Raw genomic sequence first — 27,135 nt, forward strand, 5'->3', positions numbered from 1 at the left:
TCTGCGGAGGGAAGCCAGACAAGAAAGAAATGGAAAAAAAAAATCTGTTTTATTTGTGTCCATTACCAAACAAGGAGATGCACAATAAAAGTGTTTTCAAAGTTAAATTAGATATCAAACATTTATAAAAAAAGTAAACTATCAAGCCCACATTTTTGTAGAAAGAACTCATAAAATAAATAGTCCAGGCTGAATGTGATTCTATAAAACACACATATTACAACTGAAGACCCAGTTCGGAAAACCTGTAACATTCTTACTTTAAACAGTGACAACTGCAATGACGTGGCGGTGAATCTTAAAGCAGCACTGATGTTAATGAACGGAGCTATTAACGCATCAACGCCCACACAGCAAGGCAAGTCTGAAGGAGCCAGACCTCAAGATACATGGTGTCCAGTAAAGAGGCTGAACCAACAGGCGTTCACATGCAGACGGCCCGCTGGCAACGGGCTTAGAGGCTTCACACTCCAGTGCTTGGCGGTTGTTGAGGTAGGAGGTACACAGGAAAGCTGACTGGCTCCAGCACTGTAACCATTGTGATTTTTTTGGGGGGGTGGGGGGTACAGCTCCATCACACAGAGCTTTTGGAGCTGGGTTTCAGTGTGTCCCGTCCATACATAACACACAGCCGTTGAGGTGCTTTGGATTTAGCGCTTCCATGTCCAACATATGATAGAAAAGCTCCAGCAAGAAGCAGCTAGAGTCAGAAATGGAACAAGGCACTGCGTCCACGGCCAGTCCCAGTCCTGTACAGTACAAGCCAGGGCAGAGGCCAGGCAAGAAAGGCCTTTAGCAGACAAAAGGGCCAATTCCCACTTGGGATGTTCAATATGCAGCGAGTCAAGGGTCAGATCCAGGACTGGGGTACAGTGCAGTGAGGGCATGTGTCTGAACGCAGCTGCCCCGCAGTTTGAGCTCCTTTCCCACATTACGTGTTAAAGCAGCTTCCAGTGCTGTCTGGCAGGGCAGTGTGGACCTTCCCGCGCCTCCTCACTGGTCGCTGGGCTCCCCGTGCACCCTGAAGCGGTACAGGCAGGTGTAATCTGGGTGACCCCAGTTGGAGAGCACCTGCAGCTCGATGATCTGGAAGGCCTGCTCGATCTGCTCCTGAAACGCACGCAAAAGCACAAGCAGACATGGGCTGCAGCTGTTCCAAGAGCTAAATTCGTCCCAAAACATCAACCTAAAGCGACAGAATCACCAGGAGTTAAACGACTGGCAGCATCGGGAATGAGTGCCGAGATGCGCAGGTCAGGCAGCCTCCGCCATGTGGCAAGCTTACCGACGTGGGGAAGGTCTGCAGGGACTCGCCGTCCTCCTCGTAGGTGAACTTCCCCAGGAGGATCCCCTCATCCTGAAGCTCATTCTCAAGTCCCTGCGAGACGCTGCAGTCAGAACAGAGCTCATAGCAGGACCGTGCCATTACTGCGGACCCTGGTAGTACACTCACATAGACCTCAAAATGGCGGGGGGCACTGCTGATATTTCCGATTGGAGACAGGGCCTTGGCGAGGTGCTCCAGGGAGACGGCCGTGGGGATGATCTTCCGAGACAGACGGATCAACAAGAAGCCCTTGGAGCCCTTGAAGGGCCAGCAGTTACCCGGGTGGACATCAGGCTGGTTGGGAGAGATGCAGAGGGGGAACGTCAGACATCCCACCCGAATGGCTGAGGCCTGGCGTGCACTGGAGGGCCTCACCTGTATGACGACGCGGGGCGACTGGGTGAAGTACCACAGCGGCAGTCCGAACAGGGTCATGAGGGCAGACCTGGTCTCGTAGGTCTCTGAGCAGCGGGTGCCCAGGATGCTGCCTCCTGTGCAATGTGACGCGAGAGATGAAGACCCCCAAAATGAGGCAGGACCCCACCCGGGCTCTGGGAAGAGCGAGACCGCAGCCCTCTACACACACGGGCCAGACCGGAGCGGCTCCCCACCTCCGGATTCCAGGGCGTAGTCCACCAAGCCCGTCTGGTCCTGAGAGTAAAGTCTCAGCGCGTTCTGTACAATCAGCCGCACCTCCTGGCATGAAACGTGGACAGAAACACAGCACAGGAGAGGGTGGCAATTCGTAGGGTCCTCCTTCCACGTTCTGTTAGACCTGCCTCATAAAAGTTGGGCACTCGACGGAACTCAGAGACAACGGGGGCAGCAGATTTTATAAGATGCAGTGGACCTTGGCTTTGCGCGATGAAATCTGGCCCTCAGAGAAACAGTTGGGATTCACTGCTCTACATTGTATGAAATGAACGGGGTTGCTGTATAATCTCCATTTTGATGGAAGTACTTGTTGACAGGCATGTCCCTCTAAAGCAGTGGTTCTCAAACTCGGTCCTCAGGCCCCACTGCCCTGCTTGTTTTCCTGCTATCTCCAGCCCCACACACACAAGTCCCAGTTGTCTTTCAGCTTCTGATTAACTGAACACACCTGATCCAGGTAGTCAGCAGTGTGTAGGGCAGGGATAGGTGGAAAACAAGCAGGGCAGTGGGGCCTGAGGACTGACTTTGAGAACCACTGATCTAAAGTCCTTCGCAGCGCTATATGGTGGACAAACCGTCAGTCTGGGGATGTGACCATACAGAACTGAACGTCAGCAAGACGCTCACCCTCTCAGACACGCCGGCAGTCCCCAGCCCGCCGGACACGGGGCAGGACGCCGTCTGCCCACAGGGCGTCTGCTTGCTCTGCTTCACCCACAGGCTGACGTTCTTCAGGATGCTGTGCTCCAGGGCGGACAGCACCCGCCGCAGATCAGAGCCACTTGTGAAACGCGCAGACAGCCACGGTAGGAGGGGCACGGGCACGTCAGCCCCAGCCGCCTCCTCAGAGCCGTAGAAGAGCATCCGCAGCTCCTGTTTCACCTGCGCAGACACCTACGGGGGCAGCCAGAGGGGAAAAGCGGGAGTCACGCGCAGCAGATCGCAGCCAGACGGGAAAAGCGGGAGTCACGCGCAGCAGATCGCAGCCAGACGAGGAAAGCGGGAGTCACGCGCAGCAGATCGCAGCCAGACGGGGAAAGCGGGAGTCACGCGCAGCAGATCGCAGAGGACTCGAGGGCGCTGTCAGCTAGTCGCCTTTTTACGCTGCGGTGCTCTACCGGCGTTCCGAACTGACTGAGTTCACACCGTTTCAAACTAGCGAGCAAGCAGGAGTGTCCCGACAGCGCTCCCGGCTGCACGGGGGGTGGCAGTGTCACACACTCTCACGCAGGCTGTACTGTGTAGCGACTCTCACACAGTGCATTACTGTTCCCCACTTGGCGGATTGGGCCTGTGATGTTTTTCCCTCCATTTAAATCAGCACAAGGCGCTACTGTGTGCAAAGAACCCATAAAAAGGAAATGATTCTATATATTAATCCAGTCGGATGAGATTAAGCCGCTGTTACTCAGTTACACCTACAGGGAGAAGGCAGCAGGATAAGGAACAGAGGAGGTGACTGACACACGCACACGAATCCTCACCCCGTTTGGCAGAGTCTCCAGCTGCTCACACCTCTCTTGTGCTTCTAGCGCCCCCTGCAGGTCCTGCCGGAGGTGGCCAAGCTCCACCTCCAGCCTCTGCACCTTCTCCAGGAGGCTGTCGTGCGCCTCGCTGTCTGTGCCGACAGGCACGCTGCATGGGGGCAAACTCCCGTGAGCGACCATGAAGTGGTGCTGCTCCTGAAGGCACTGTGTTCTCTCCGTGCGCAGCTTACCTCACAGGAGGAGGGGTCACAGACACCTGTCTCCGCAATACTTCCTTTAACACACAATAAGGGGTTTTTCAATTGTGACAACATTCTACAACTTTTTCCATAACGTCTAATATGTTTAAAAAAAATCAGTCTGCCGACCTCTGTCTTGGCTTCAAGGTTTCGCAGCAGCGCCTCCAGATCAGTCAGGCGAGATGCGGTACTGAGCTGCTGCGGGGGGGGTCTCTCCTAGGACGTCAAAAATGGCAGGCAGGCCTTACCTTCGACAGCCTGCCTCACCCGCAGTTCGCAAGAACTTTCACCACATCTCCGACCCAAACTAACAGCTTTAAACAGATTTCAAAAGGTAAAACTGAGATCACTTCAAATGCTTTAGCTGGTGTGCTGTGACCACGAATACTGAAATAACCACGTCACCCTGTTCTTTAGGAGCGTATCGCCGTGGTGATGATTCGCGAAGCAAAAACGACGATGTGTGAGACGATAAACATTCATAAATGATTTTCATGTAACACAAGAGGGAGCAATCTCAGTTTTGCTTTGAGATTTTATTCTTGCATTTTGCACAAGGAGAACTGCATGAAAAATGGGTTTGCAAAAGGAAAAATAACTCAGATCTGAGTGCATTTTCAGGCTTATTTTGTTGAATATTTGCATGCACCGAACCGCGAGCACTCAATGGTCCACCGAGGACAGTGACCAGTAGACCATCGGTACGCCTCTATTAATCTCTATTACTAGCCTCTATTATTCTTTCCCACTTAAAAGTGAAACTTTACGGGGTAAAGCTAATCGACCATGTTCTACCTGCAGAACTGGAAAAGGTAGCAGTTTACAGATTTCCATTAGTACAGCTTCCATACAGACATGCCATTATAAGTGAGAAGCCCAGGTTTGATGACGCAAAAGCAAACATTTCTACGTTCAGTGAGTAAGAGAACCGGGGGGCAGATATTTAGCAGCAGACTCAAAATCTAGCTGTACTTTCCACACATCCTAATAAGCTTAAGAGAGTTTATGATGCTTATCTGCAGTCTGAAATGCATTGTGTTAAACTGCACGTCTGTACCGGTCACACACTTAACCGCCCAGCATCCATCCTGTGTTCGGGGACAAGTTTGTAGTTTTGTCGGTCCCACTCAAAGAATCCCTTTGGGTCTCTCTACTGCCACCAATGGTTCAATAACTAAACTAGCAAGTAGGAATCTCAGAAGATCAAACTGTAGCTCGCTGGGCAGCAAAACGTGCTGCTTCAGCATCTCTTAAATAAGCAAGAAGTTTATTCAGTGTGGTGACACCTTATAGCCAACAGGGGGCCCCGTGGGCCCCATGCAAACGTGAGGTGTGAATGATGGTAAAGATGCCTGCTGCCTGTGCTGACCGTCCGCACCTGCTCTCCCAGCTTCTGCTCCAGTAGCTCAGAGACCCAGGACCCCAGGGCAGCTGGGTCTGTGCGCCGCTCCAGCCGCTCCAGCAGGGTGCGCTGACGGGCCAGGTGCTGGGCCTGAGTCCGAAGTTGCTCCTGCCGCCGCCTGCTTTGCCATCCGCCACGCTGCAAACCCTCCCACAGCTGGCTGACGCGGTTCTCCAGCAGGCCGAGGCGTCCCGCATCTGCCCGCCCGTCCTGTAGGGGGCAGTGGCAAGGACTGCTTTCTCAGTGGGTAACATTCCACAGTACAGGCTCTCAGAGCCTACAAATCTCAGACAAGGTAAAATCAGCTAGTTCAACAAAAGTATACGGCATAAAACACAGGTGGACTTCAACAATAACGTTCGAGATTTTATTTATCATATTTGTAGTTATACTGGCACAGTGAAGCGGGACGGCTTGCTGCTGCTGTGACACAAGAAATCGGTTAATTAAAACTTAAGGAAAGATGTAGTGGGCTAAAACAATGGTGAAATACCTCTGAGGCGCGTGCGGCTGTGTGGCCCCCTTCCACGTGGACCTGCTCCTCTGGTGTGGGGGCCTCCAGCACCAGCAGGCCGTAACTATCCCGCTGCCATAACCCTGCGAACAGCAAGCTTTTCATGCACAGGATTCCAGAGGTCAGAGGACCCGTTCTGGTTTAACATTAGCAGGTTCTGAGAAAAGACTCCATGTTTCAGGTCAAAGGTAGCCGAGTTTTTCTGGGAAAAGACGACACGATGTATAAAAAAAAAAAGTTACCCTTGATGTACAGCCCACATTCCCAGCCATAGTTATTGGCACCTGTCCACCATGTTCCTATGTAGTCAGTATACTCGGTGTGTGTGTTCGATGACACCCACAAATCTGCATCCACACCCTCCCCATTCAGGACAGTGACACTAATAATGGTAAGTGTAGTAATAATAGGGGTAGCACTCATTACTGCTCTGAGACGTGAGTAGTCAGTCTGGGTCGGAACACACTTACACATGCTCCCCGCAAACAAACTTACCCAGGATCAGTAACAAAGGCAGCAGCAGCAGCAGCAGCCTGTACAGCTTCGGCAGGCACCTGAAACCCAAGCAGTTTCACTGGGAAAAAAGTCTATTTGCCACTTTCCATTGTGGGCAGACATTGGGAATATATACCGTGAGCAGTGTAAAGTGTCCTTAACTGCATATCGGTCTCCATTCAGACCTCAATCAACCACGACCAGGTGACTGACTCTTAAGTACTCATCTTAAAATCACTATAGGACAATGCACACGTAGAAACTGGAAAATTACCAGGCAAAAGCAAAGACAGATTAGCTACTAGCAGCTTGATGTCTCACCATGTCAGGATAAAAACGTCGAGCAGAGACATGAGGCCGACGAGCTGGTACCAGCCAACCCCCAGCCACTGCCGCAGACCCGATGCTGCTCTGCCTGCACACGCAAGACACAAGAGCCGTCAGGTACGTGATTTACGAAAGTCACGTTTCACACAACCTGTACCCGTGTGCAGGGGTAAAAAAGAGAGAGAGAGAGAGAGAGAGAGAGCTACAACTCCCTCAATTACAGGCTGGCACCTAAGCAAGCAGACCGGGCTTCTGAGCCAGAACAGTGGGACACTAGAGGGAGGAAACAGCTGTATATAAATTTGACTCAGTATTCCACTGTACCCCTATGAGAAAGTGAGGACAGGGGAAAGTAATTCAACATACAGAAGAAGTTCTACTGGCGTGACCACACCCTCCACAGAAAGATATTTACACAAGCTGAAGCAGGATTAGCAGTGCAAGGAGACCAGGCAGATCCTAAGCGGGATCGTAACACAATGGGAGACATAAACAGAGTTCATAAATGCAGCCTCTACTCTACCCTCTACTGGCAGGGAAGACAGACGCCATTAACGATGCCAGCAAGTGGCCAACACCACCATGCTCAGGTCAGGAAGGAGGCTTCGACACAGAGTGAAAGCAGAAGGTAATGACCTGGAGACCGCACTGCAAACCACAGGACCGAGAGCACCAACCGGATCGAAACGTAGGCTGCCAAGGCTGCCGTCCACAGCACGCAGAGCAGAACGTAGCCTGGACACCACGTTCCCCGGCAGCAGCAATATTAAACAGCACAAAAAGGAAAAAACCTGAAGAGTTTGGCAAAGCTGTCAATAAAACATTTCACCCCAGCAGAAAAGTGAAGGTCGTGCCCGTGTGTCTGGGGCTGATTCTGAGCAGACTAGCGGGGCCAGGAAGGTAACCTGCGTTAACAACGATGCACCACAGCGCCTCCTGCAGGCGCGTCGCCACAGAGGACTGCGTGAGAGGGATGCGTGTCACTGGGTGCCGTTTCTCTTTGCAGTCGTCACCTGTTGGACAGCAGTACAGTGGTTTTGGGGGAGTGCGTAGCCAAGACGACGACTAGGATTTAAAACTTGTTACTGCGATGCAACAGGCAGGTGCTAAGAATGGAAGATGGAAAGGAGCAGACTGACTGTAGCATGAGGGCCTGACTACGAGTTCCGTGCATTTGCTCCTGGCATCTAACAGCAACTGGGCAGGGCTGCGAGCCACAAACACAGCTTCTCAGCACATGCCTCCCGGGGCCCAGCGGGGAACCCGAAGACACACTAAGAGAGAGGTGTCTGCTGGCGAGTCGAGAACCTCACCAGTCTGTGAAACACACGAGGGGTGTAACAGTGCACAAAATACACAGTTTGGTAAAAACCATGGTTTTGGGTTCATGGTTCAGTGCAATTTCAGTACAGGGGGGGAAATTTGAATGATTTGAGATTATTTATTTAAACTGCAAACACAATAAAGGCCAAAGGCAACGTCTGTGTCTGAATAAAACCTGAGAGACTTACATGCACATTGTGAAATTATGGAAAATAAAACCCCATGAGAAATGTAATTTTATATCAACCATAATGAATTAAAGCCCATGTTCCCTGCCACTCGATATGGCCTCATATCTGCAGTGATAAACACCCCTATAGCCATAAAATGTGTTTGTTCAGCCTGGTTTGAGTTTCCCGGTAAAGTGACTGACTCTGCCTTGCTCTGATACACACTCGAGTGATGTCATCTCAGACAAGCCAAACACCCTGGGTGGGTTTCCAGCATCACACCGGAATTCAGTGAAACACACAGACAGTCTCATGCACTCTCTCCCATGCAGGTGTGATTTATTGGGAAACCAAAATGTTCCCAAACCGCCGATTATAACCAAGCGGCTTCAGCCGTAACCAACTCACAGCCACGTTTTCCGGGTTTAAACGTCTACTTGTTAATTTAGGTTCCACCCACATCAAACATGTTCATTGGTTTCATCATGCGTAGTGAACGGCACCAGTGCAGCCCCTGAAGGCACCAGTGCAGCCCCTGAAGGCACCAGTGCAGTCTATGGCAAATTCAGGCCACATGGGCAACAACAGACACCCTCCCCCACCAAATCTGTCAGATGTTTAAGAGGCTGGAGAAGCATTTCTCACAAGGTAATGATCCAATAACCACCATAAACCATGAACAACTCAGTGGATCCTACGAGATAAAAAAGAAATAAATCCACGTGACCTACTGGCTCAGGACCGCAGGACTTGCAGGCTGCATCTGCCCGCCCCGCAGTACTTACACACGAACCCATTTGGCTGTCCAGCACTTGTCAGCTCTTTCACACTCATTCTTCCCCAATACCTGGTGTGGGCTGCAACATAAACTGAAGAGTCCCAGGCTTGGGACAACCCCCCCCTCTCCCATCATTCCTCAGGTCTCAGGGAAAGCGTCATGCAGATTGCCTGCATTTACATGGTCACCACAGCAACAGCCATACAAAACAGGGCCATTTGTTTACGAGCGAAACAAGCAAGCGTGTGGAAAAAGAAACACGAGCAGATCAAAGCAGAAAATAAAAAAATACTGGTGATAAAAAAAGTCCTTTAATATCCTGTTAGGGAAAACAGGCAAATGTGAGGAGAGTCTGTGGAAGTCAGTCCCACACGTCACCTGCAGCGGCCGCGTCACTCCCACACACATCAGCACGGCGCAGGGGCCCCTACCTCCGTCCCCTGCCACGGCACCCCCCCGCGGCACCTTCAGCTTCGCTCCCCCTGCGAGTCGGGCGGCGAGGGATGCGGCGGAGGCAGCGGCGCTCCTGGTGAACCACAGGGAGGCACAGCAGAGGGAGCCCAGGACCCCTGAAGCGTGTGCAGCAGCAGAGGGTCCCGCATTAGCACCCCCCGCCCCCACAAACCTCACGCATGCTAAAGATCACCCCGTCACCAAAAACTCCCAGGGGGAAGGAAATGAGGACGTGTGAAGCAGACAAGGGGGGGTCCAGAAAGTAAGAAGCATCCCACTGAAAGGAAAGGCTGGGGGCAGCTGGATCCTGACAGTGAAACAACACACACACACACACACACCTTCCCAGAGCCATTGGGGCCATGCATTTACATAACCTACTTAATGAGTAACACAAGCAGAGGATTCAAATGAAGTGCAGGCATGCAGGCACCATCCCAGAGAGGCAGCCCACATCCATCGGGGACGAAGGGCAGGAGCGAGGGGGCTGGCGGAGAGAGGATGGTCACCGCTACCTTTGCCTTCTTTCTGCACCTTCAGCAAAGCGGTCCGTACCAGCAGCATCACCACGGACATGGCAGAGACGGCCAGACACCTGCCATGCCGCAGACAGGCATCCGAGAGGGACGCCAGGACACCTGCGATACGCCACAGCCAAGGTCAGAGGGCACAGCAGAGGCGTGCCCTCAGTACAGGGCGACCGAGGGGCCACAATGCCCAACGCAAACGCTGGACGCTGGAGAACCTCCAAGGGCAAATATCACACGGCACAGATTGATGGTGGCTTAACCTGAACTGCTCAAGAAAGATCATTTTACCCGTCAAATACAGACAGAGCCGACAGCTCGGAAGAGATTTAGCCAAGTGAGCGACGGACTCGCACAGACCTGGCTGACGTTTCCGGCAATACACCATAGAAGAGGAGGGGCCGGGGGCGTCGGCTCCGGCGTCCTCATGGGTGTGGGCGGAGTGAAGGGAGGGGGAGGGCGAGTAGGCAGAGAGGGTGTCCCGCCATTCGGTCTGCACAGCGCAGTCATCACAGAAGCGGCCATTCAGCATGGAGGTCTGCGTCTGCGCTGTGTGAATGTCCGGCTGGCCCAGCAGGCTGCGGTCTGCAAAGCAAACAGGAAAACAGGAAGAGGCCAGACATCAACACGCCTTCATAAGAGGCAACAGCAAACAAGGGAAAAGGTAGTGACAGCTAATCACCAATCACTGTGAGCTGACTGCGAAGGATTCAAATGTAAAAAGTACCGCAGAATAATTACCTCTGACCTCTACATCGTCATCCTCACCTATCAGAGAAGACAAACGAGAGTAAAAATTGAAGAAAAAAAAAAAAAAAACAACCACACCCCACAGCAGACATGATGACAAAGCAGGATATAGCAGAGCAGTCAATCGACAACCTACACCCCCCCCCCCCAACTAGTCAGGATGTTTGTAAAGAAGTTTAACACTCAGAGCTCTACATTAGCACCCAGCTTCTCACCCCAGAAGCTGCCGAACAGCGTTCGATCCTGGACGCAGGATTCGTCCAGCAGGCTGGAGAGCATGGAGGCGTTGCTGCCCTGTGCGTGCAGCGCGGAGCCTGGCAGGGACCTGTGTGTCAGGAGCAGGAGAGACTGCGAGCTCTGATGCTGCTGCTGCTGCTCTTGGCGGATCCGTACCATGCTGGGAGAGGAAGGTGAAAAGGGCAGGTGGGAGACTCCAATTGCCAGAGGTCCCCCCCCCCCCCAAAAAAAACCCACACCAGCATTCAGTAGCAACCATGTTAGAAAACGTGCTGCCTCTCCTCAACCGCCCTCGCAGGTCAGAGCTGACGCACTACATGGGAGTCCTAGGATCTCCCAAGGCGTCCATATGCAATTCTGTGCAAACAACCCCCTCAGGCCAAATACACTGAAATCAACGTACAACACAATGTAAAGCTTCTCCCATCACCGTTAAAACAGCCAGTGACTGTGGAACGGACAGGTAAACCATCCCCCAATGCTGCATGAACGGTGCATAAAAACATCAAGGTCTCTTCGACGTGGCAGCGAGTTCCCAGAATCTCATCAGCGAATTTTATCTTCCCGCTATAAAGCGTCCTAAGCTGCCGGGCCGAGCCCGTTACCTGGTCTCCCCGCGGTCGGCGCCGCCGTGAGTCTCGCAGTGACTGAGGGAGAGGTCAGCCAGGCTGTCGTCGCCGTAGCGCCCCCCCGGCGTGTGCAGGCGCAGGCTCCGGCGTGACATGCTGGGCGAGCGGAAGGCGGCGGGGGCCCGGGGCTGTCCCTCGTAGCTGGAGCTGACAGACAGGGCGAGCAGGGTTACAACTGGCAAGGGGCACGATACCAGCCTAAGAGGGCAAGGCCTGGTACCCGGGCAGCAGGATCAGAGCTGCGGTAACAGCCAGAGCGCAGCCACCTTCAAGGAATTACAACGTATAATTCAACCACAAGGTACGGGAGCAGATTGTGCGTATAAACTGGTCAAACCCAATGCATGCACGTCATTTGGAAAGTCCGCTCCATCTCAGGTACTATATTGCATCCGTAGACTGATTCAGGTAAAAAGAGGAGACAAAAAGCTGTTTAACAAAGACGGATTTTCCTGCGCATCCGTACAATGAAGCTCCGTTTTAACAGCTCTTAGTTTCGTTGAGAGGGACACGGCCCTTTTCTCTGGGGCGTCACCCACCCAAAACCCCCGAATAATGGGAGGTAACTGGCACCTCGGCCCCGACCCCCACCGCCGGTCCTCCGCCCCGAGTCCGCATGCGGGCACACACCGAGCGGCTGCAGTTGTGGTTCTAAAAGATCATTTACCGCATAATCCAACATACCGTACTCGCATTTAAGCAATGCGCCGAGCTTAGCATTAATTTCCTTGTTTCCCCAGTGTTTGATTTCAAAACTTAAAATTCTAAACATGCACAATATATAAAATCGAAGATATAATCACCCCCATAATGGGCTACAGTTAAAATATGGTTTGCAGTACTTGCCAGACCGTGCAAATTTAAACATTAATTCCTACCCAGAAGATACAGAGCAAATACACACTGAGCTCACCTGGTACATCTGCACTGGGGTCAGTCTTAGCTAAACTCACAAAAAGCAACTAAATACTAAAAACACACCCCCCCTCCCCCAAAAAAATGGCCAATCAAATAACAACAATCAAAACTTCGGACTCAAATTGTGGACCTAGACAGATTTGGTCATTCAGGTCACGCCCCCCCAACGACAGGCAACATCTGGTGGTCTTCAGCGTCACTGCCAGCCATACTACAGCGGAAGAGGAGCGAGGTCTCCGACAGAGAAGCTAGGAAGCGTGAGCTGCCATCGCAGCTCTGCCAGCCACTCGTGCTGCCCGACACACGGACACTGGAATTACCCACAGGACAGTCCATCCCCAGGAGTCCAGACCGCAGCTCCCCTCGGCCATCATCCTACAGAGAAACCCCCAGTGCGGAGCGGCGGCTGCGATGGGGTTAGCGCCGTGCGCACAGCACAGATGTGACAGGACACGCGATAGTGGGCACCGCGCAGCAGGAAGGCGGCCAAACAGACAGAGCCAACTACCGCCTGTGACGGGGACCTTTGACCGTAATCCAGTGCCGGTTTTCCAGCCGCTCAGGCCCGACGTCTTTCTCAGAGCTGGCACAGTGCCCGAGCTGCAGACAGAAATGCCGTTTCAGCGCACTGTGTACATGGATGTGGAAGGACAATAAAGAACTTGAGTCACGGGCTTTATTCACACAAGGGCAGCAGGCTGAGTGAGTGACTTCAGCTGCAGGTTCAGTCGCTTACTGACATCTGCTGGACTGGTGACGACAGAACCCCCCCCCCCCCCCCAAAATTACTTCAGGCCTGAGCAGGGGAACCACTGCAGCGCCACCTTCCCCAGTGAGGATGAACACTCAACCTCACTCATTTTTAAACAAATGGAAGGAAGCACATTCTGAAGCACCAAGCTGAAGGTCAGAATAATTAACGCTGGCAGAGAATGTTCTCACACTGAGAGTCAACAGCAAGAAAATGAAAGTTAAACAGGGCTGCCCTGCGAAGGCTACGCCCCCCCGCGCGCAGGCTACGGCCCCCCCCGCGCGCAGGCTACGGCCCCCCCCGCGCGCAGGCTACGGCCCCCCCCGCGCGCAGGCTACGGCCCCCCCGCGCGCAGGCTACGGCCCCCCCGCGCGCAGGCTACGGCCCCCCCGCGCGCAGGCTACGGCCCCCCCCGCGCGCAGGCTACGGCCCCCCGCGCGCAGGCTACGGCCCCCCCCGCGCGCAGGCTACGCCCCCCCCCGCGCGCAGGCTACGGCCCCCCCGACGCGCAGGCTACGGCCCCCCCCCGCGCGCAGGCTACGGCCCCCCCCGCGCGCAGGCTACGGCCCCCCCGCGCGCAGGCTACGCCCCCCCCGCGCGCAGGCTACGGCCCCCCCGCGCGCAGGCTACGGCCCCCCCCGCGCGCAGGCTACGGCCCCCCCCCGCGCGCAGGCTACGGCCCCCCCCGCGCGCAGGCTACGCCCCCCCCGCGCGCAGGCTACGCCCCCCCCGCGCGCAGGCTACGGCTCTGCCTTCCCTTTTTGAGGAAAGACCCTCTTTCCCAGCTGTGTCATCAATTTAACAAACAAAAAAAAAAAAAAAGAAAGCCGACTCAAAATTGAGCCACACCGCACCGCCACCTGGCGCTCACCTGGGGGGTGACGTGTAGCCCGTGTTGCCAGGAGGGGGCGAGCGCCGACACAGCGGGCGCGGCTCCACGGCCCTCTTCGGAACACCCTGCACAAGCAAAGGCAGTGGGGAGTCAGGTGACAAAGGGCGGGGGGCTGCTGCTCAGGCGGGACAGTGACTATCACACATGCACACGCCGTCCCACCTCACAGCCGCTCTCCGAGACACAGCACTCACCTCCCCATTCAGTCCTGCGGATGGGGGGGCATTCGAGAGAGGCGGCACTACAATAGCTGGCATTAAGAAGCCAGATCCTGTGGGGCAGGGAGGGGCCACACTTATCTACAGCTCCCAGCCAAAAGCTCGGCGTTAGACAGCCTACAGGAGGCTGGGAGCCACTGATTATAGGGAAATCAACTTTTTAAAAAAGCCGAATTAGAGAAAGAGTTCAAAAAGAAAAAAAATAAAAACTGTTTCCCAATTAAGTGTTCCACAACACAGACAGAAATCGGTGGCTGTCAAAAAGAGCAGCAATTTGCACCTTTGCTTGTCACTGGGGCTGCACCCTCAAGGGTCCGCCCACTGTATCCAATAGCTGTAGGTAATTGTGCCTTTTAAGGTAGAGAAATTGACTCTGTGGTACATATTTGTACCATTGAGGGTGCATTAATGTTTGCCTTTTGGGGATGTTCATCAGAGTCCTTTAAAGGTACATTTACCTACAGCTATAGCGTACAACTGGCAGATCCTTGAGGTGTAAACTTTATTCTTTCGGACAGTGTAGTAACGTTTCCCGATTACAACATTTAGCCAAAAGGGAACAAAGCCGACTGCAACAAAAATAATCAGTCTTCCAATTAACTTTGTATCGTTGGCGTTACCAAAGTAAAATATTGAATCTTAATTCGGCCTTTCGTGTCCTAAACAGAACAGATATCAAAACAAGCTGAACAACAAGGACAACTCCCCCTCCCCCCAAGAAAAAGGCTACTGATGGACAGCATGCAAGGTATAGAGACAGCCATACCCAGCCATAAAAAAAGGTTTTTTATGCAGTTACAGTTTAAATAGCGTGGGTCTCCAGTAAACGAAAAACACATTAACCTGTAACCCTGGCCGTTTAAGTGTGACCCTATAGTATAGGCTACTCGACGGAGGAGTGTTTAAGTATAACTTCCAGCATAAAGGGGTCTGATTTAAATCCCGCCCTCATCCTGACTAATTCTTGGATAGTAATACAGCATATTACTAAAAATAAATATTCGTTTAAAAGGGATTAAAACGCGTCCACCTGCAGGTTCAGCTCGCTCCCTGGAGCGCGCTCCTGTCGACCGCCGCGGCTGCCAGGGATGCGCATCCTGCGGATCCCCGCACGGCCTCTACGGTGGACAGATCCCAGAAATGGAGGTCTGCCGTTAGTCTGTCGAGGGTTTTCAATCCTTAGTCGCCACAGACAGAGGTGCGAAGCGGCTCCTCACAGGCGGGGAAACGGAGCCCGATTGACCTGAGCAGCCCGGGTTCCTCCCCCTTCAAGCGCCGCACGTGTGAAAAAGCGGAGGAGCGCAAACTTTCCTGCGTTATTCTAAGATTTCGCGTTTACCGCTGAGCCAGTCCGCAAGGACACGAGGGTCTTACTCCGCTGAAACCTACATTTCAGAACAAAAAACCAAAAAAGTGTTTTATGTGCAAGACAGACCTCAAAGCGTCCCACGCATTTCAAATAAAAAGCCAGCATTTCCCATTTTACTTTCCCCCAATGAGACAGACGCAGCCAAAGGAAATGCTGGAATACGATAATGGCAACACACCAAGCTCACATTTGATCTATCTTTATCTATTTAAACGACCCGGACTGAGCGAAAAGGGGAAGTGGAGAAACTTGCTGTGGCGTGACAACTTATGCAAATACAAAAACACGGTGGATAATAAACAAGTCACAAGAAGGGCGGCTTGAAGAGGAACATTATTCATTTAATTCATTTTTTCTTTTGAGCATGCCTGCCCACCACAGGGGCGTCTACAGTTAAGTGATAGTAAAAGGTAACCAGAAACTTAAAGCCCTTGCTGAAATCTCAAGTCGCCGTGCTTCGTGTTGTCCAGCCATCCTACTTAAAATGTTCCTGAATTCAGTGACTGTGAACACAAACTATCGGAGTAGAAACGAGGCAGATCATAAACTGTCCCCTTATATCATTTTATTCTGTGTTCACAGCCCATTGTAATGTACCGTGCACCTTGGGTGGCTTCAATCGCTGTTAAAGATTAAATATAAGCTATTATTGTCCCTGACTGGGGAACCCGATAATTAGCGTCATCGCCTTAGAAACGCACTTACTTCTTTGTTCTATATATATATATATATATATATATATATATATATATATATATATATATATATATATATATATATATATATATATATATATATATATAAATACCAACATCAGAGTTCCACTTAAGATAAATCGGAAACGTATGAGCATAACAACTGAAAACCCGCGCCCCAAAGGTAAAATTACCAATGCTTTCTGAACAAATTATACAGAAATAATAGGGCTGCTATTAATTAACCCAGTGAGTCGAATTAATCAGCACTGAGACATTTCCCAGATTAAGGTTGTGATTTCTAAGGGTACCATGACGCAATAGCTCTCTGAAAAACATTTGTAATTTAGGATTCCCAAAAAGGTGTCTCAGACTATGAAATCATAACATCACAAAAATGCAATGGCTCTTTTCTATAAATACTTGGTGAAGGTTCCACAACACAGAAAGAGCCAGGCAGTCTGTCATAGACTAATCAAAATAAAAGTAATTCCCCGAATACCTAACTAATACTATAAAAACGTGATTAGAATAACCAAGATACCTATTTAACATAGAACTAGCCATTACTTTACAAAGTATAATACCATAATACAATGTCTTTCGCCGAGAAAACGGGACAACCCCTACATCACAGCAGAACACCTAACTAATCACTTAAAAAAACTCGACCCAGCTCACATACATTAAGATCAGGCTGACAAACACCGAAAAAGCACCACAGTCAACACAGGCACCTTCATTAGGAACTTGTTGCCAACTCACTTACTATATATAATTTTTTTGTGGTGATTCCAAGTCAACTTGAGTTCTCCTTTTTTGCCGTAAATAAACCGTGATAACCGAATATAGCTAGTAACAAGGAACTTCACTTAAAATGTTTTAAAAGATTCAAAGCGGCGAAAATATATGGGACCTCTGCTATTACGCAGTTATAATAGTATATGACACAGCCCTGACTGGTTTTAACTACTTATATTTCTAATCAATAAAATCCACTTTAATTAAAACCTACTCAATCCGAACTAAAGAGCAGCGATAAATGCGTCACCAAACGGATATTACGTCTCGCAGCCCGAGAGCCGCTTTAATTAACCGGATGAAACGTTACTGCTCTTAATTATAACGATGCTGTAAACTATGTAATTTGTCACATCGCAAGACGCTAGTATGTGTTTTGATCTATGTTAATTTGATATTATATTAAGTATTGGTTTTATTAGATGTCCGCCCCCAAACAAAAACTAGGACTTGGGATAAAATTGCATATTATTGGCTTGAAGATCAGCGGGCTGCAGTATTTGGGGTCTGAGTCAGTGCCTGTCAGTGCCCGGCTGTGCCATACATACACTCTCTGCCTTTATTCACGATACAGCCCATTATAACAAAATCTTATTTTACTAATGAGGCCTATTTTTAACGAGCCCGAAAAACCGCCGCCTATTTCAAAACTATCGCCGAACCTTGCGCGGCGCGCTGTCAGTCACCGACTTTAAGCCAATAGGAGGCGTTAATTTCATAAGCGTGACGTTAAAGGGGCGGAATCATTGCGGTTGCTAAGAGGCGCTGCTGCCGCCGGAAGTTGACGTGCGGGACGCACGGGAGCGGGAGTCGCAAGAAGTATAATACAGACTGATTTAGCAATGACAAATAAAATCATTTAGTGGTCCCGGCCATCTTATCTCTGCATTTCCCTGCCACCCTCCCCAGAAAAGAGGCGCGACGAGCGAAGCGGCGACCTAGATATGAACGTGGATGATCAAGCGCCAAGGTAAAGGAAATGCAGCCTCGTTTATAATCCGTTCCGTGCGGGGCCAGCCTGTCAGCGGCATCGCGATCCATGCTGTCCCGATCCGCCTTACTGTTAGACAGCTAGCTGGCTCTCTCTCTTATACCTTTGTTCTGTATGCGTGGTTTCTCACTTAAACTCACTTAACGTGCCCCGCCTGTTATTTCCTAATGCCGTATAACGCACAGCCCCAGTCAGTATTCTACTAGTCTTAGCCTGCGGGAAATGCGATGGCGATCTGCCACCTTTAAATGATTGACCATAGCATGGAGGTGCTTTATGGTGCTATGGAAACAAAGGCGCAGCGCATACACAACTCAACCGGTAACTAGTGACTACAGGAGACATTCAAAGGAGATCCCGTGAGCCGAGCCGCGTTGGATTGCAGCGCTCCTCTAGGGCTGGGAATTCAGATGTTTGCTCGTTTTTCCTCCCGCTGCCTGAAGACACGCAAGCTAATTGGTATCTAAGAATTGCCCGTGTGTGTAGCTTTGTAAGAAAAAAACTCATGGTTTATGGAATTAATAAAAATAGCAGATGGTATTTGAGTATATGGTTATAATAAGTTACACTTTACCCACGTCAGAAATACTTTTTATAAATTAAGCTGTGAAAATGTAATACAATTACAAGAGAGCACGGGATGTAATAGATGGCAAAATAAAATGTACAGTTTCCAAAGCTGTTATGGGTTTAGATGTCAGTGTTTGCTCCTGTCACACACTGGTTTGCTGCGTCACGCTTCTCTTTGTCTGCTGAGGGATTCCACTGGGCACCGTAGGAGCTGCTGGTGTGCCGTCTGGGAGGGCAGCAGGATATAGCCAGTCTGCTTCTCCCTCTGTCGCACCGTGCAGCATGCCGGATGGCGGACCGCGGATGGAGAGCTACGAGGAGTTCTGCTCACGGAGCCTGGCCAAGCTGCAGATGGAAGCTGAGCATCCGGCATGCCGCCGCTCTGCTGGGCCACCGGTGGCGGCGCGCTCCAGCATCCGGTTCCATGGCATGGCTGTGCTGTCGCCGTTGGTAAGCTCCAGCCCGCCCAAGTTCAGCTCTCATCTTACCCTTCAGGAGCTAAAGAGTCCAGCCAGTGATCCAGGGTCAGACCTTTTCACCATGTCTACCTTGCCAAGCCGTGCGAGGGAAACCTTTATTAAAAAGCTTCTGCAAATCCTTGAGCTGTTCACAGGGTTGGTGATCTCCGGTTATTCATGAGCGCTGTTGGCTTCCTTCTGTCGCCCCAGTCAGGGGGTGGCCATGCCGTGTTCCTGTGCTGTTTGGGTTAGTCTCCAGGCCCCCCAGTTTAGAAGCTGGATGGATGTTGTATTTATTGTTAGAGAAAGAGTTACACCCCTCTCTCTCTCTCGGTTTGGTTCTGTCCTTATCCTGTTGCCTAGTAACCAAACATGATGCTCATTGGTGTAGCTGTTGTTGATACCATAGCAGTTGTAGGCGGTTTAAGAGTAGGACACACTCACAGGCTGGTGCTGATCTCTCTGAGTAGTTAGACGTCAGCTCTGTGGTTCCCAGGGACCCCTGCAGGTTACTGACTACAGCAGGGATGAACTAACCTGCACTTCATGCATTCATCATGCAGAAAACTGCAAGTGGCTGTTGGTGTCACCTTAGATCATAGGTGGAAACATGATCATTTCTTCCACTCTCTTTCCCGCCTGAAATGTTGCTACGTGCTGCTTGGTCCTCAGAGTCGAGCAGGTGCTCGGTTTGTCCTGCCATTATCTGGCAGGAAGCAGATCACTCCGCATCCACTGACCTTATCTCGCTTCTGTGTGGCGCGTGTCGGTTGACAGTGGGACAGTTGTGTTGAGGCGTCTCCCGTGTTACTGGGCTGGCAGTGGGTCGGGCAGTAACTGCCCTGAGTGTTAGATGGGTCCAGGCCCCGTCTCTCAGCGACGCTGAAACGGTACCTAGCAGTCGCAAAGAAAGCTCTCCTTCCAGTTAACCTCAGAGGTCTGGCCAAAGGGGGACGTGATGGAGCTTAGGGGGAATGGGACAGTCACCCAAGGGGGGAGTCCGGGCTCCCAGGGATCCATCTGGAAGCTTCTGCAGTGTGCAGTGTTGCTGAGGAGGGCGAGCGTTGCTGCCGGTGCTGCACTGACACGGTCTCTCCCCCCCTCCCAACCCCCCACCCTCAGCTGAGTGTGCAGCAGCGCCTGGAGATGAAGCAGCACCGGCAGAAGGCGCTGAAGCTGGAATCCGAACGGCAGAGTCTGCGCAGGGCCGCGCTGCTGGCCCGCGTCCAGAGCATCCTGGACAGCGTGAAGGTGAGCCCCTCTGCTCCGCCCCCACCCGGGGTAGCCCCGCCCCCACCCGGGGTAGCCCCGCCCCCACCTGGGGTAGCTCCACCCCCAGATTCACCCTCTCTGTTGAGCTTTTTTGAGCCCTCTGATTCTGTAAAATGAAGGATAACATTTCTGATGCTACACAGCATTCTACCAGCGTGAAAAACTCAGGACTGATTGTCTGCCAGAGCCGGGAGGGACTGTAAACCCTGCTGGCTATATTGGCATGAGCGCAGGATCCTGGGATATTTGGATTCTCAGTTTCCTATAATGGCCCCTTGGGCTTCAGCCTGGGATAGCCTGTGCATTTAAGCACTCCTGGCCACATGGGAAAACTTCCCCTATAGCTGCTCTGCGCCTCAGTGGATTAGGCCTCTTTGTCTGTGATCAGAAGGTCAGTGGTTTGAATCCCGGGGATGATGGACCCCTGAGCAAGGTCTTTAAGGCCCAGTCACTGGAGGGTCACTGGATGCTGGCCAGCTCTACACTGTGACCCCTTTTGTATTTGTGTCTCATGGAGAGCAGAATAGTGATGGGAAATCCCTGTTGTGTTCTAAATATTCACTCCTTGTGCTATTCACACTGACCCATGAATTGTGTTCCCAAGCTGGGAAAAATATAGCAGCTACGGGGGGGGGGGGGGGCTCCTGGTTGCTGTCTCACGGCATGCTGAGTCTCCCACCCAGTGCCGCACTTCGGCTTCACGTAGCTGCGATGGGCAGCCTCTGCTCATGTATGACAGCACTGCCAGCCTGCTGGCACCAGCAGGGCACTGCCAGCGTTTATAATGAGGCTTCGGATCCCGTCCACATGCTTCCCCTGGAGTCCCATCCCAGCTCTGGCTGTCAGCGTCCCCAGCATGTCTCTCCCCCATCTTGCAGGTGCGGCAGACAGCAGGGGAACCACTGGCCCCTCCTGCCGGTTGCTCCCAGAACCCGGATCCCCGGAATGCTCTTGATCCTCCTCCAGAGCCGAGAGGCCCTTCTAGGAACGGGTTGGGTAGCCGGACTGCAGGACCCGGTGCCGAGGAAGAGCTGCGAACGACGAAGGGCCCCGTACAGCTCAATGGGGCAAAGGGAGGAAGAGGGGGGGGAGAGGAGGAGGAGGAGGACAGTGAAGGAGGACAGAGCTGGAGCCTGCAGGTCCTGCTGAGACACTCCAAAGAGCTCCTGGAGGAGGAGCAGGACCGCAAGCGGGCCCAAGCCATCAACGGATCCGCGCCCACATCTGCAACAGCTGAAGAGGCTCCTCTTAAGGGAAACAAGCCAAGCACTGCTGGGACCCAGCCGAGCTTTAGCCCCTCCCACCGTCCAGTCAGCAGCACCCAGCCACATCCCAGTTCTAGCTCCACCCAAACCCCCTTTAGCTCCGCCCAGTTCCAGCCCAGTGCTAACGCCACCAAGCTCCAGAACAGCCGTAGCCCCACCCATAACCCTCTCGGCTCCCCCCAGCTTCAGTCCAGTCCTAGCTCCACCCACAGTCCTGTCAGCTCCACCCAGCCAATGCATAGCCCCACCCACAGAGCTCTTAGTCCTGTCCGGGTGCAGCCCAGCTCCTCCCCAGACAGCTTCCCAGACTCTCTGCTCGGCTGTATGCCGCACAGCCTCACTGGCTCATACGCCCAGCTGCCCTGCCCCGAGCCCAGCCTAAGCCCCCTCCCTCACCGTCGCCGGCCACGCCCCGTTTCTGCCGGAAACATCCTCATCTCCTGTCCTATGAGCGCTGCAGAGCTCAGTCCCCAAAAGGCCCCAGAAGGGCAACCATGGGCAGCCTGGGGACCAGGCGTTTCTGCCACCTACACAGACTGGAGCACAGCGGACCAGCCCTCCACTGTCGACTCTCTGCCGCCCTCCACAGGCAGTGGTTGGCCTTGCAGCCCCTCCTGCCTGAGTTCAGTCCACAGCGCGAAGAGCCCTCCCACATCCAGCCCGTTATTGCTAGACGGCATCACGCCAGACTTCCGCAGACACTCGCAGACACTAGACAGTCAGCTGTGCCTCCCTCACCAGGCTGAGCAGAGCCAGCAGAGCGTGCTCCGTTTCCCTTGTAGACAGCCTCAGCTGGTCTCCAGCCGCCGCTCACCACCCGCACCTCTCAACCAGTCCTACGATGTGGAGAGCCCATCCCCCTTACTACAGCGCCCCCATGTGGACACGGACCCCACTCCCAGAGATTCCGGGACGAGTGCAGGACACCAGAGTGCTGTGGTCACACCGGAGGGGAGACAGGACCCCAGTGCAGGTGATGCATGCTGTACGAACGTCTGTTGCACATTACAATGCAGTTTCTCCACATGCACCTTGTGCCTCAGCGGGTTAGGGTGCTGCATCTGTAATCAGATGGTCGCTGGTTCTAATCCCAGTGTCAGCAGAGTGATGTCATCATCAGGCCCCTGAGCAAGGCCCTTAACCCCCAATCACTTTGATCCTACTTCCTCAAATGTTGATTGCATTGGATAAATGTCTGCTAAATAAATTAAATGACACTTAATATATCAATATACTGCTAGTAGTCATGATAATATTTAATAACTGCTTCTATGCACAGTGATTTCTGCATTTTAAGCTCAACTGTTAGTACTGCCGTGTAAAATCTGCAGCTAAATCCATACATGGACATTCAGAGCTGTGCGTGTGTACGTGTCTCACAGGCAAAGTTCAGTGGCAGCTCCAGGCCCTGGAGGAGTTACAGTGGCGCCTGTGGGAGGATCATGCCCAACAGCTGTCTCTGCTTAGAGCTGAAAAAGAACGGGAGCAGCAGCGCCTCCAGCAGGTTGGAATGTGACATGACAAATAATAAAATGCATAGGTTACTTAAGCGAGCCTCACTCAGAAGGATTTTGGTTGCTTAGTGTCTTTGCCCTGCGGCTCACTGTGTGTAGCAGCTGGAGGAGGACAGGAGGCCAAAGGAGCAGAGTGGAAGGCTGGTCCAGGCTGAGGCCACCGGACACCAGCGGAAGGCTCTGAATGACAGCTGCCCCCTGAGCCCCATGCCCCTCCCAGACGGATCCCCCGGGCTCAGCAGTCACAGCACGGGTATGCAGGCGGCCCTTGGCGGATACTAACCCTGATACTCTGTCACTACAGGGACAGTACTTAATGCACCAGAGTGTACATGTGCAGGAACTTAGGACTGTGGATGATAAAGATGCTAATGCAGAAGGGGCACGCAGAAGGCATGCTAACTGCTGTGCTGATCCAAACATTAGTAAGACTAATGCCCACATGAGCTGTAGTAACCAGTAAAATGCTGACAATAACCTTGGCTAACCCATTTCTTTCCAGGTTACTCCTCTTTCTTTAGCAGTTCTGATATGCCTTCGCTAGCTGTCCAGAGCCCTGCTTACCTGAGGGGGACTTCCTGGGGGGGCAGCAAGCCCAGAGGCAGGCACAGCGAGGTGGGTGTGAGTACAGCATGTATATGCTCTCTGCGTGTGTATGTGTGTGTGTGTTCCCTTTTTTTTTTCCCCCTGGATGTGACATGTTGCCGGTCCCAGGTGATGACCCCCGAGCAGCAGAGGGCGCTGTGTCGTGTGGGTGCCATGGCTCGCGGGTTCCTCACACGCAGACTTCTGAACACGGCGAAGCTGAAGCACTTGCGGCAGACCGTGAAGGTAGGAGTGTGGAGACAGCTGGGTTTACACACACACACACACACACACACACACACACACACATGCAGGGACACAGTGGCCTTCATGGTGTGTGTGTGTGATCCTGCAGGACACACAGGAGTTCATCCGCTCCTTCCAGAAGGAATCTCCTGCGATGAGGAGCTCACTGTGCACCCAGGACTTCACGCTACAGGAGAGAGTCCAAGCTCAGGTGACCAGGCGTCACAGCAGCACACGACCATCTCCAGAGAGTCACATGACTGTACTTCATATTATTTATGACTTTCCACTTCTTTGCTGGTCTTCTTCAGAAATATATATATTTGTGTATGATTTCTGATATAACTGATATTCTGTCCTACTGTAACCAGCGTGCTGCATCACATCTTGTACGAGCTTCCCCTGCAGTCTTGCGCTTGTGAACCTGTGTGTGTGTCTCTGCTGTCCTGTGCCTCGCAGCTGCGTGCTGCCCTGTTCGACGTCCACGACATCTTCTTCGTGATGCCCCTGAGAGACAGACTGGCACTCCTGCGACAGGACAGGGATCTGAAGCGGGAGAAGAAGCTGCGAGAGATGGTGAGCTGAACACTTTGGCCGCCTCCACATAACCAAGTCCCGCCCCTTTCTGAATGAGCCGTGCTCATTGGCTCGTGGTGGTACAGATTAATAATCCTATCGAGACCCTTTCTCCTTCATCAGCAAGCCTGAGACAGATGTAAAGATGATATTTACTGTTTGGATGTTTTTAATACGAGCTCCATGTCCCATGTGGATTGTAGGAGAAAGCTAGGAGTTCCCAGGATAAGGTGACACTGTCCACAGCCACCCAGAAGTCGATGGATCGGAAGAAGCAGAGGTGAGATGTGACAGAGGGCTTATGAATCTGCTGGTTAAAATGACACAGCCCAAGATAACAGACTATGGATCTGATCTGTCTTTCTCTGTCTGTGTCTCACTCAGGGTGAGTAACGCGGTGGGACAATGCCGGAAGTCCCGGGACAAGCCAAAGAGTCCCATGGCGAAGAGGTGCGGCGCTCTCTGCTCCGAATCGACGTCCCGGGGAGGGACTCCCAGCCCGGTGCTCCGGTGGGTCTCATGGGGCTTTGTGATTGGATGAATGTCCCAGGGTGACAATTAGGGCCCTTTGTTTACTTAATTATTGAATATCAATCAGTGTGGTAGCCCAGGTATTTAGTGTAATTCCTTTGCATTTCTAGGGCGTAGAAGCGTGAATCTGTGCTCCTCACCGTGTGTTTTATTCTTTCCCCGTCTTGCACGTGCAAACCGTTCCGGACAGAAACCCGGCTCGGGTCTTGCAGCCGAACCAAGGCCAGAACGCCCCCCGTCCAGGGCAGCTGCCAAGACATGGGTGAGAGGCGGGGTGGTCGCCGTGGCTGGGTCCATACACATGCGCTGGAGCGTAACACGGGCTCCCCGTCCCCCTGCACCTTTCAGGAGCCTGTACAGGAGGAAGCCAGAGGAGCGGGTCAAGCGCTGTGACAGCCTGAGGAGGCAGCACTCGCTGGGGTAGCAGCCCCCCATCTGTAATCCCCGAAACTTCACCTGTGTGATACGCCAGCAGAGTGTCCCTGTGCCAGTCACAGTGCTCTGTAAAGCCCCTCGCTCTGAAACTCTGCAGCCGATCCTCATTGTTGCTGTCTCTGTAACTCCAAACTTACCATGTTTTACCCTGACATTTCCATGCTCTTCTCACACACGCACAGATAACCTCTTGCCAAAAAAGTTACAAAACCTATTTAATTATATTCTGCCAGATTAGTCTGTTTCCCATGGGGTGTAAGGAGGTCCCACGGTCTGTTGCGTAAGCAGAACATGGCACATGGAGACATGTTCGTGGATCATAGAAGAAAATTCCATGTCATCTAACTGTCTCACTGCACAGGTGCCATTCCCTGTGCCCTCCCCCCATCTAACCGTCTCACTGCACAGGTACCATTCCCTGTGCCCTCCCCTCATCTAACTGTCTCACTGCACAGGTACCATTCCCTGTGCCCTCCCCCCATCTAACTGTCTCACTGCACAGGTACCATTCCCTGTGCTCTCCCCCCATCTAACTGTCTCACTGCACAGGTGCCATTCTCTCAGCCCTACCCCATATATCTGTCTCACTGCACAGGTACCATTCCCTGTGCCCTCCCCCCATCTAACTGTCTCACTGCACAGGTACCATTCCCTGTGCCCTCCCCCCATCTAACTGTCTCACTGCACAGGTGCCATTCCCTGTGCCCTCCCCCCATCTAACTGTCTCACTGCACAGGTGCCATTCTCTGTGCCCTACCCCATATATCTGTCTCACTGCACAGGTACCATTCCCTGTGCCCTCCCCCCATCTAACTGTCTCACTGCACAGGTGCCATTCTCTCTGCCCTACCCCATATATCTGTCTCACTGCACAGGTACCATTCTCTGTGCCCTCCCCCCATCTAACTGTCTCACTGCACAGGTGCCATTCCCTGTGCCCTCCCCCCATCTAACTGTCTCACTGCACAGGTACCATTCCCTGTGCCCTCCCCCCGTCTAACTGTCTCACTGCACAGGTACCATTCCCTGTGCCCTCCCCTCATCTAACTGTCTCACTGCACAGGTGCCATTCTCTGTGCCCTACCCTCATCTAACTGTCTCACTGCACAGGTGCCATTCTCTGTGCCCTACCCTCATCTAACTGTCTCATTGCACAGGTGCCATTCTGTGTCGCCCCGTCCCCCAAATGCTGTTTTATTCTCCCTTTGCCTCTTAAACAGGGCTTCACTGTTTGACAGTGTAACTCCTCACTGCAGCATCACTGCGTCCATTCCCATCAAGATTGGTGCTCAATCTCAGACACTTGAGCTCCTTGACCTTGTCACTAAGGTCCTGTTTAAAGTTCTGACTGACCTTTTTCGTTCTTAGTTTTGTATCGTCCCTAAGGCTGATTTGACCATAAAGTGAGTGCCCTCAGTTTGGGAAATGTCCAACTTTACACTTTTGAAGGAGTCTGTGCTTTGTGTTTTCGTGACAGACTGGCAGTGATGTGGCATGTAAACACCCACAGATATGTCGGGTCAGTGTGTTTTGGTATTGGTCAGTGCCCACAGCCCCTGGTGCCCCAGCTCTCATCCCAGCAACATTTTGCGACTGGTTCTAATGGAATTGGGTATTCATTGTGTTTTTATGGTTACAGTTCCTGATTCATTACACTGTGTTGTTTTTGTACTTTTACCAACATTTTACAGTTATGTCGTGTTAATAAATTTAACAGTAAAACTAATTTAAACATT

General features: G+C 52.2%; 2 protein-coding genes across 59 annotated transcripts; one reads left to right on the forward strand and one right to left on the reverse strand.

Moving 5' to 3' along the window:
* Positions 1 to 30: 30 nt before the first annotated feature.
* On the reverse strand, positions 31 to 17,606 carry sun1a (Sad1 and UNC84 domain containing 1a). 9 transcript variants are annotated; one of them, XM_049013241.1, is made up of 21 exons: positions 16,925 to 17,606; positions 13,853 to 13,938; positions 11,289 to 11,459; positions 10,662 to 10,843; positions 10,438 to 10,464; positions 10,057 to 10,281; positions 9,685 to 9,807; positions 9,148 to 9,285; positions 6,440 to 6,533; positions 6,119 to 6,177; positions 5,603 to 5,706; positions 5,086 to 5,319; positions 3,837 to 3,923; positions 3,699 to 3,742; positions 3,466 to 3,616; positions 2,609 to 2,875; positions 1,939 to 2,023; positions 1,703 to 1,818; positions 1,454 to 1,621; positions 1,286 to 1,378; positions 31 to 1,110 (listed from the first exon to the last, which is right to left on the reverse strand). In XM_049013241.1, exons 3-21 carry the CDS (start codon positions 11,405 to 11,407, stop codon positions 994 to 996), a joined length of 2,433 nt encoding a protein of 810 aa, XP_048869198.1. In that variant the 5' UTR covers positions 11,408 to 11,459; positions 13,853 to 13,938; positions 16,925 to 17,606; the 3' UTR covers positions 31 to 993. The 9 variants fall into 9 exon arrangements, with proteins under 9 accessions (XP_048869198.1, XP_048869193.1, XP_048869192.1 ...); XM_049013236.1 differs by lacking the exon at positions 16,925 to 17,606 and adding an exon at positions 16,743 to 16,907; XM_049013235.1 differs by lacking the exon at positions 16,925 to 17,606 and adding an exon at positions 15,122 to 15,512.
* A 123-nt stretch (positions 17,607 to 17,729) lies between these two features.
* On the forward strand, positions 17,730 to 27,135 carry LOC125741832 (centriolar coiled-coil protein of 110 kDa-like). Of its 50 annotated transcripts, none has more exons than XR_007397892.1 (16): positions 17,730 to 17,926; positions 18,799 to 18,967; positions 20,098 to 20,226; positions 21,126 to 22,485; positions 22,895 to 23,016; positions 23,126 to 23,279; positions 23,529 to 23,641; positions 23,741 to 23,857; positions 23,967 to 24,068; positions 24,317 to 24,433; positions 24,637 to 24,713; positions 24,818 to 24,943; positions 25,155 to 25,226; positions 25,313 to 26,228; positions 26,322 to 26,368; positions 26,416 to 27,135. XR_007397892.1 is itself a non-coding variant. In XM_049013234.1 (14 exons), the coding sequence occupies exons 1-14, from the start codon at positions 17,901 to 17,903 to the stop codon at positions 25,386 to 25,388; spliced, it is 2,757 nt and encodes a 918-aa protein (XP_048869191.1). In that variant the 5' UTR covers positions 17,730 to 17,900; the 3' UTR covers positions 25,389 to 27,135. The 50 variants fall into 50 exon arrangements, 1 of the variants encoding a protein (XP_048869191.1); XR_007397910.1 differs by lacking the exon at positions 26,322 to 26,368 and having other exon boundaries at positions 26,416 to 26,462; positions 26,557 to 27,135; XR_007397888.1 differs by having other exon boundaries at positions 25,313 to 26,135; positions 26,182 to 26,228; positions 26,322 to 27,135.

The sequence above is a fragment of the Brienomyrus brachyistius genome, chromosome 5, assembly GCF_023856365.1.
Source record: "Brienomyrus brachyistius isolate T26 chromosome 5, BBRACH_0.4, whole genome shotgun sequence".
Lineage (NCBI taxonomy): Eukaryota > Metazoa > Chordata > Actinopteri > Osteoglossiformes > Mormyridae > Brienomyrus > Brienomyrus brachyistius.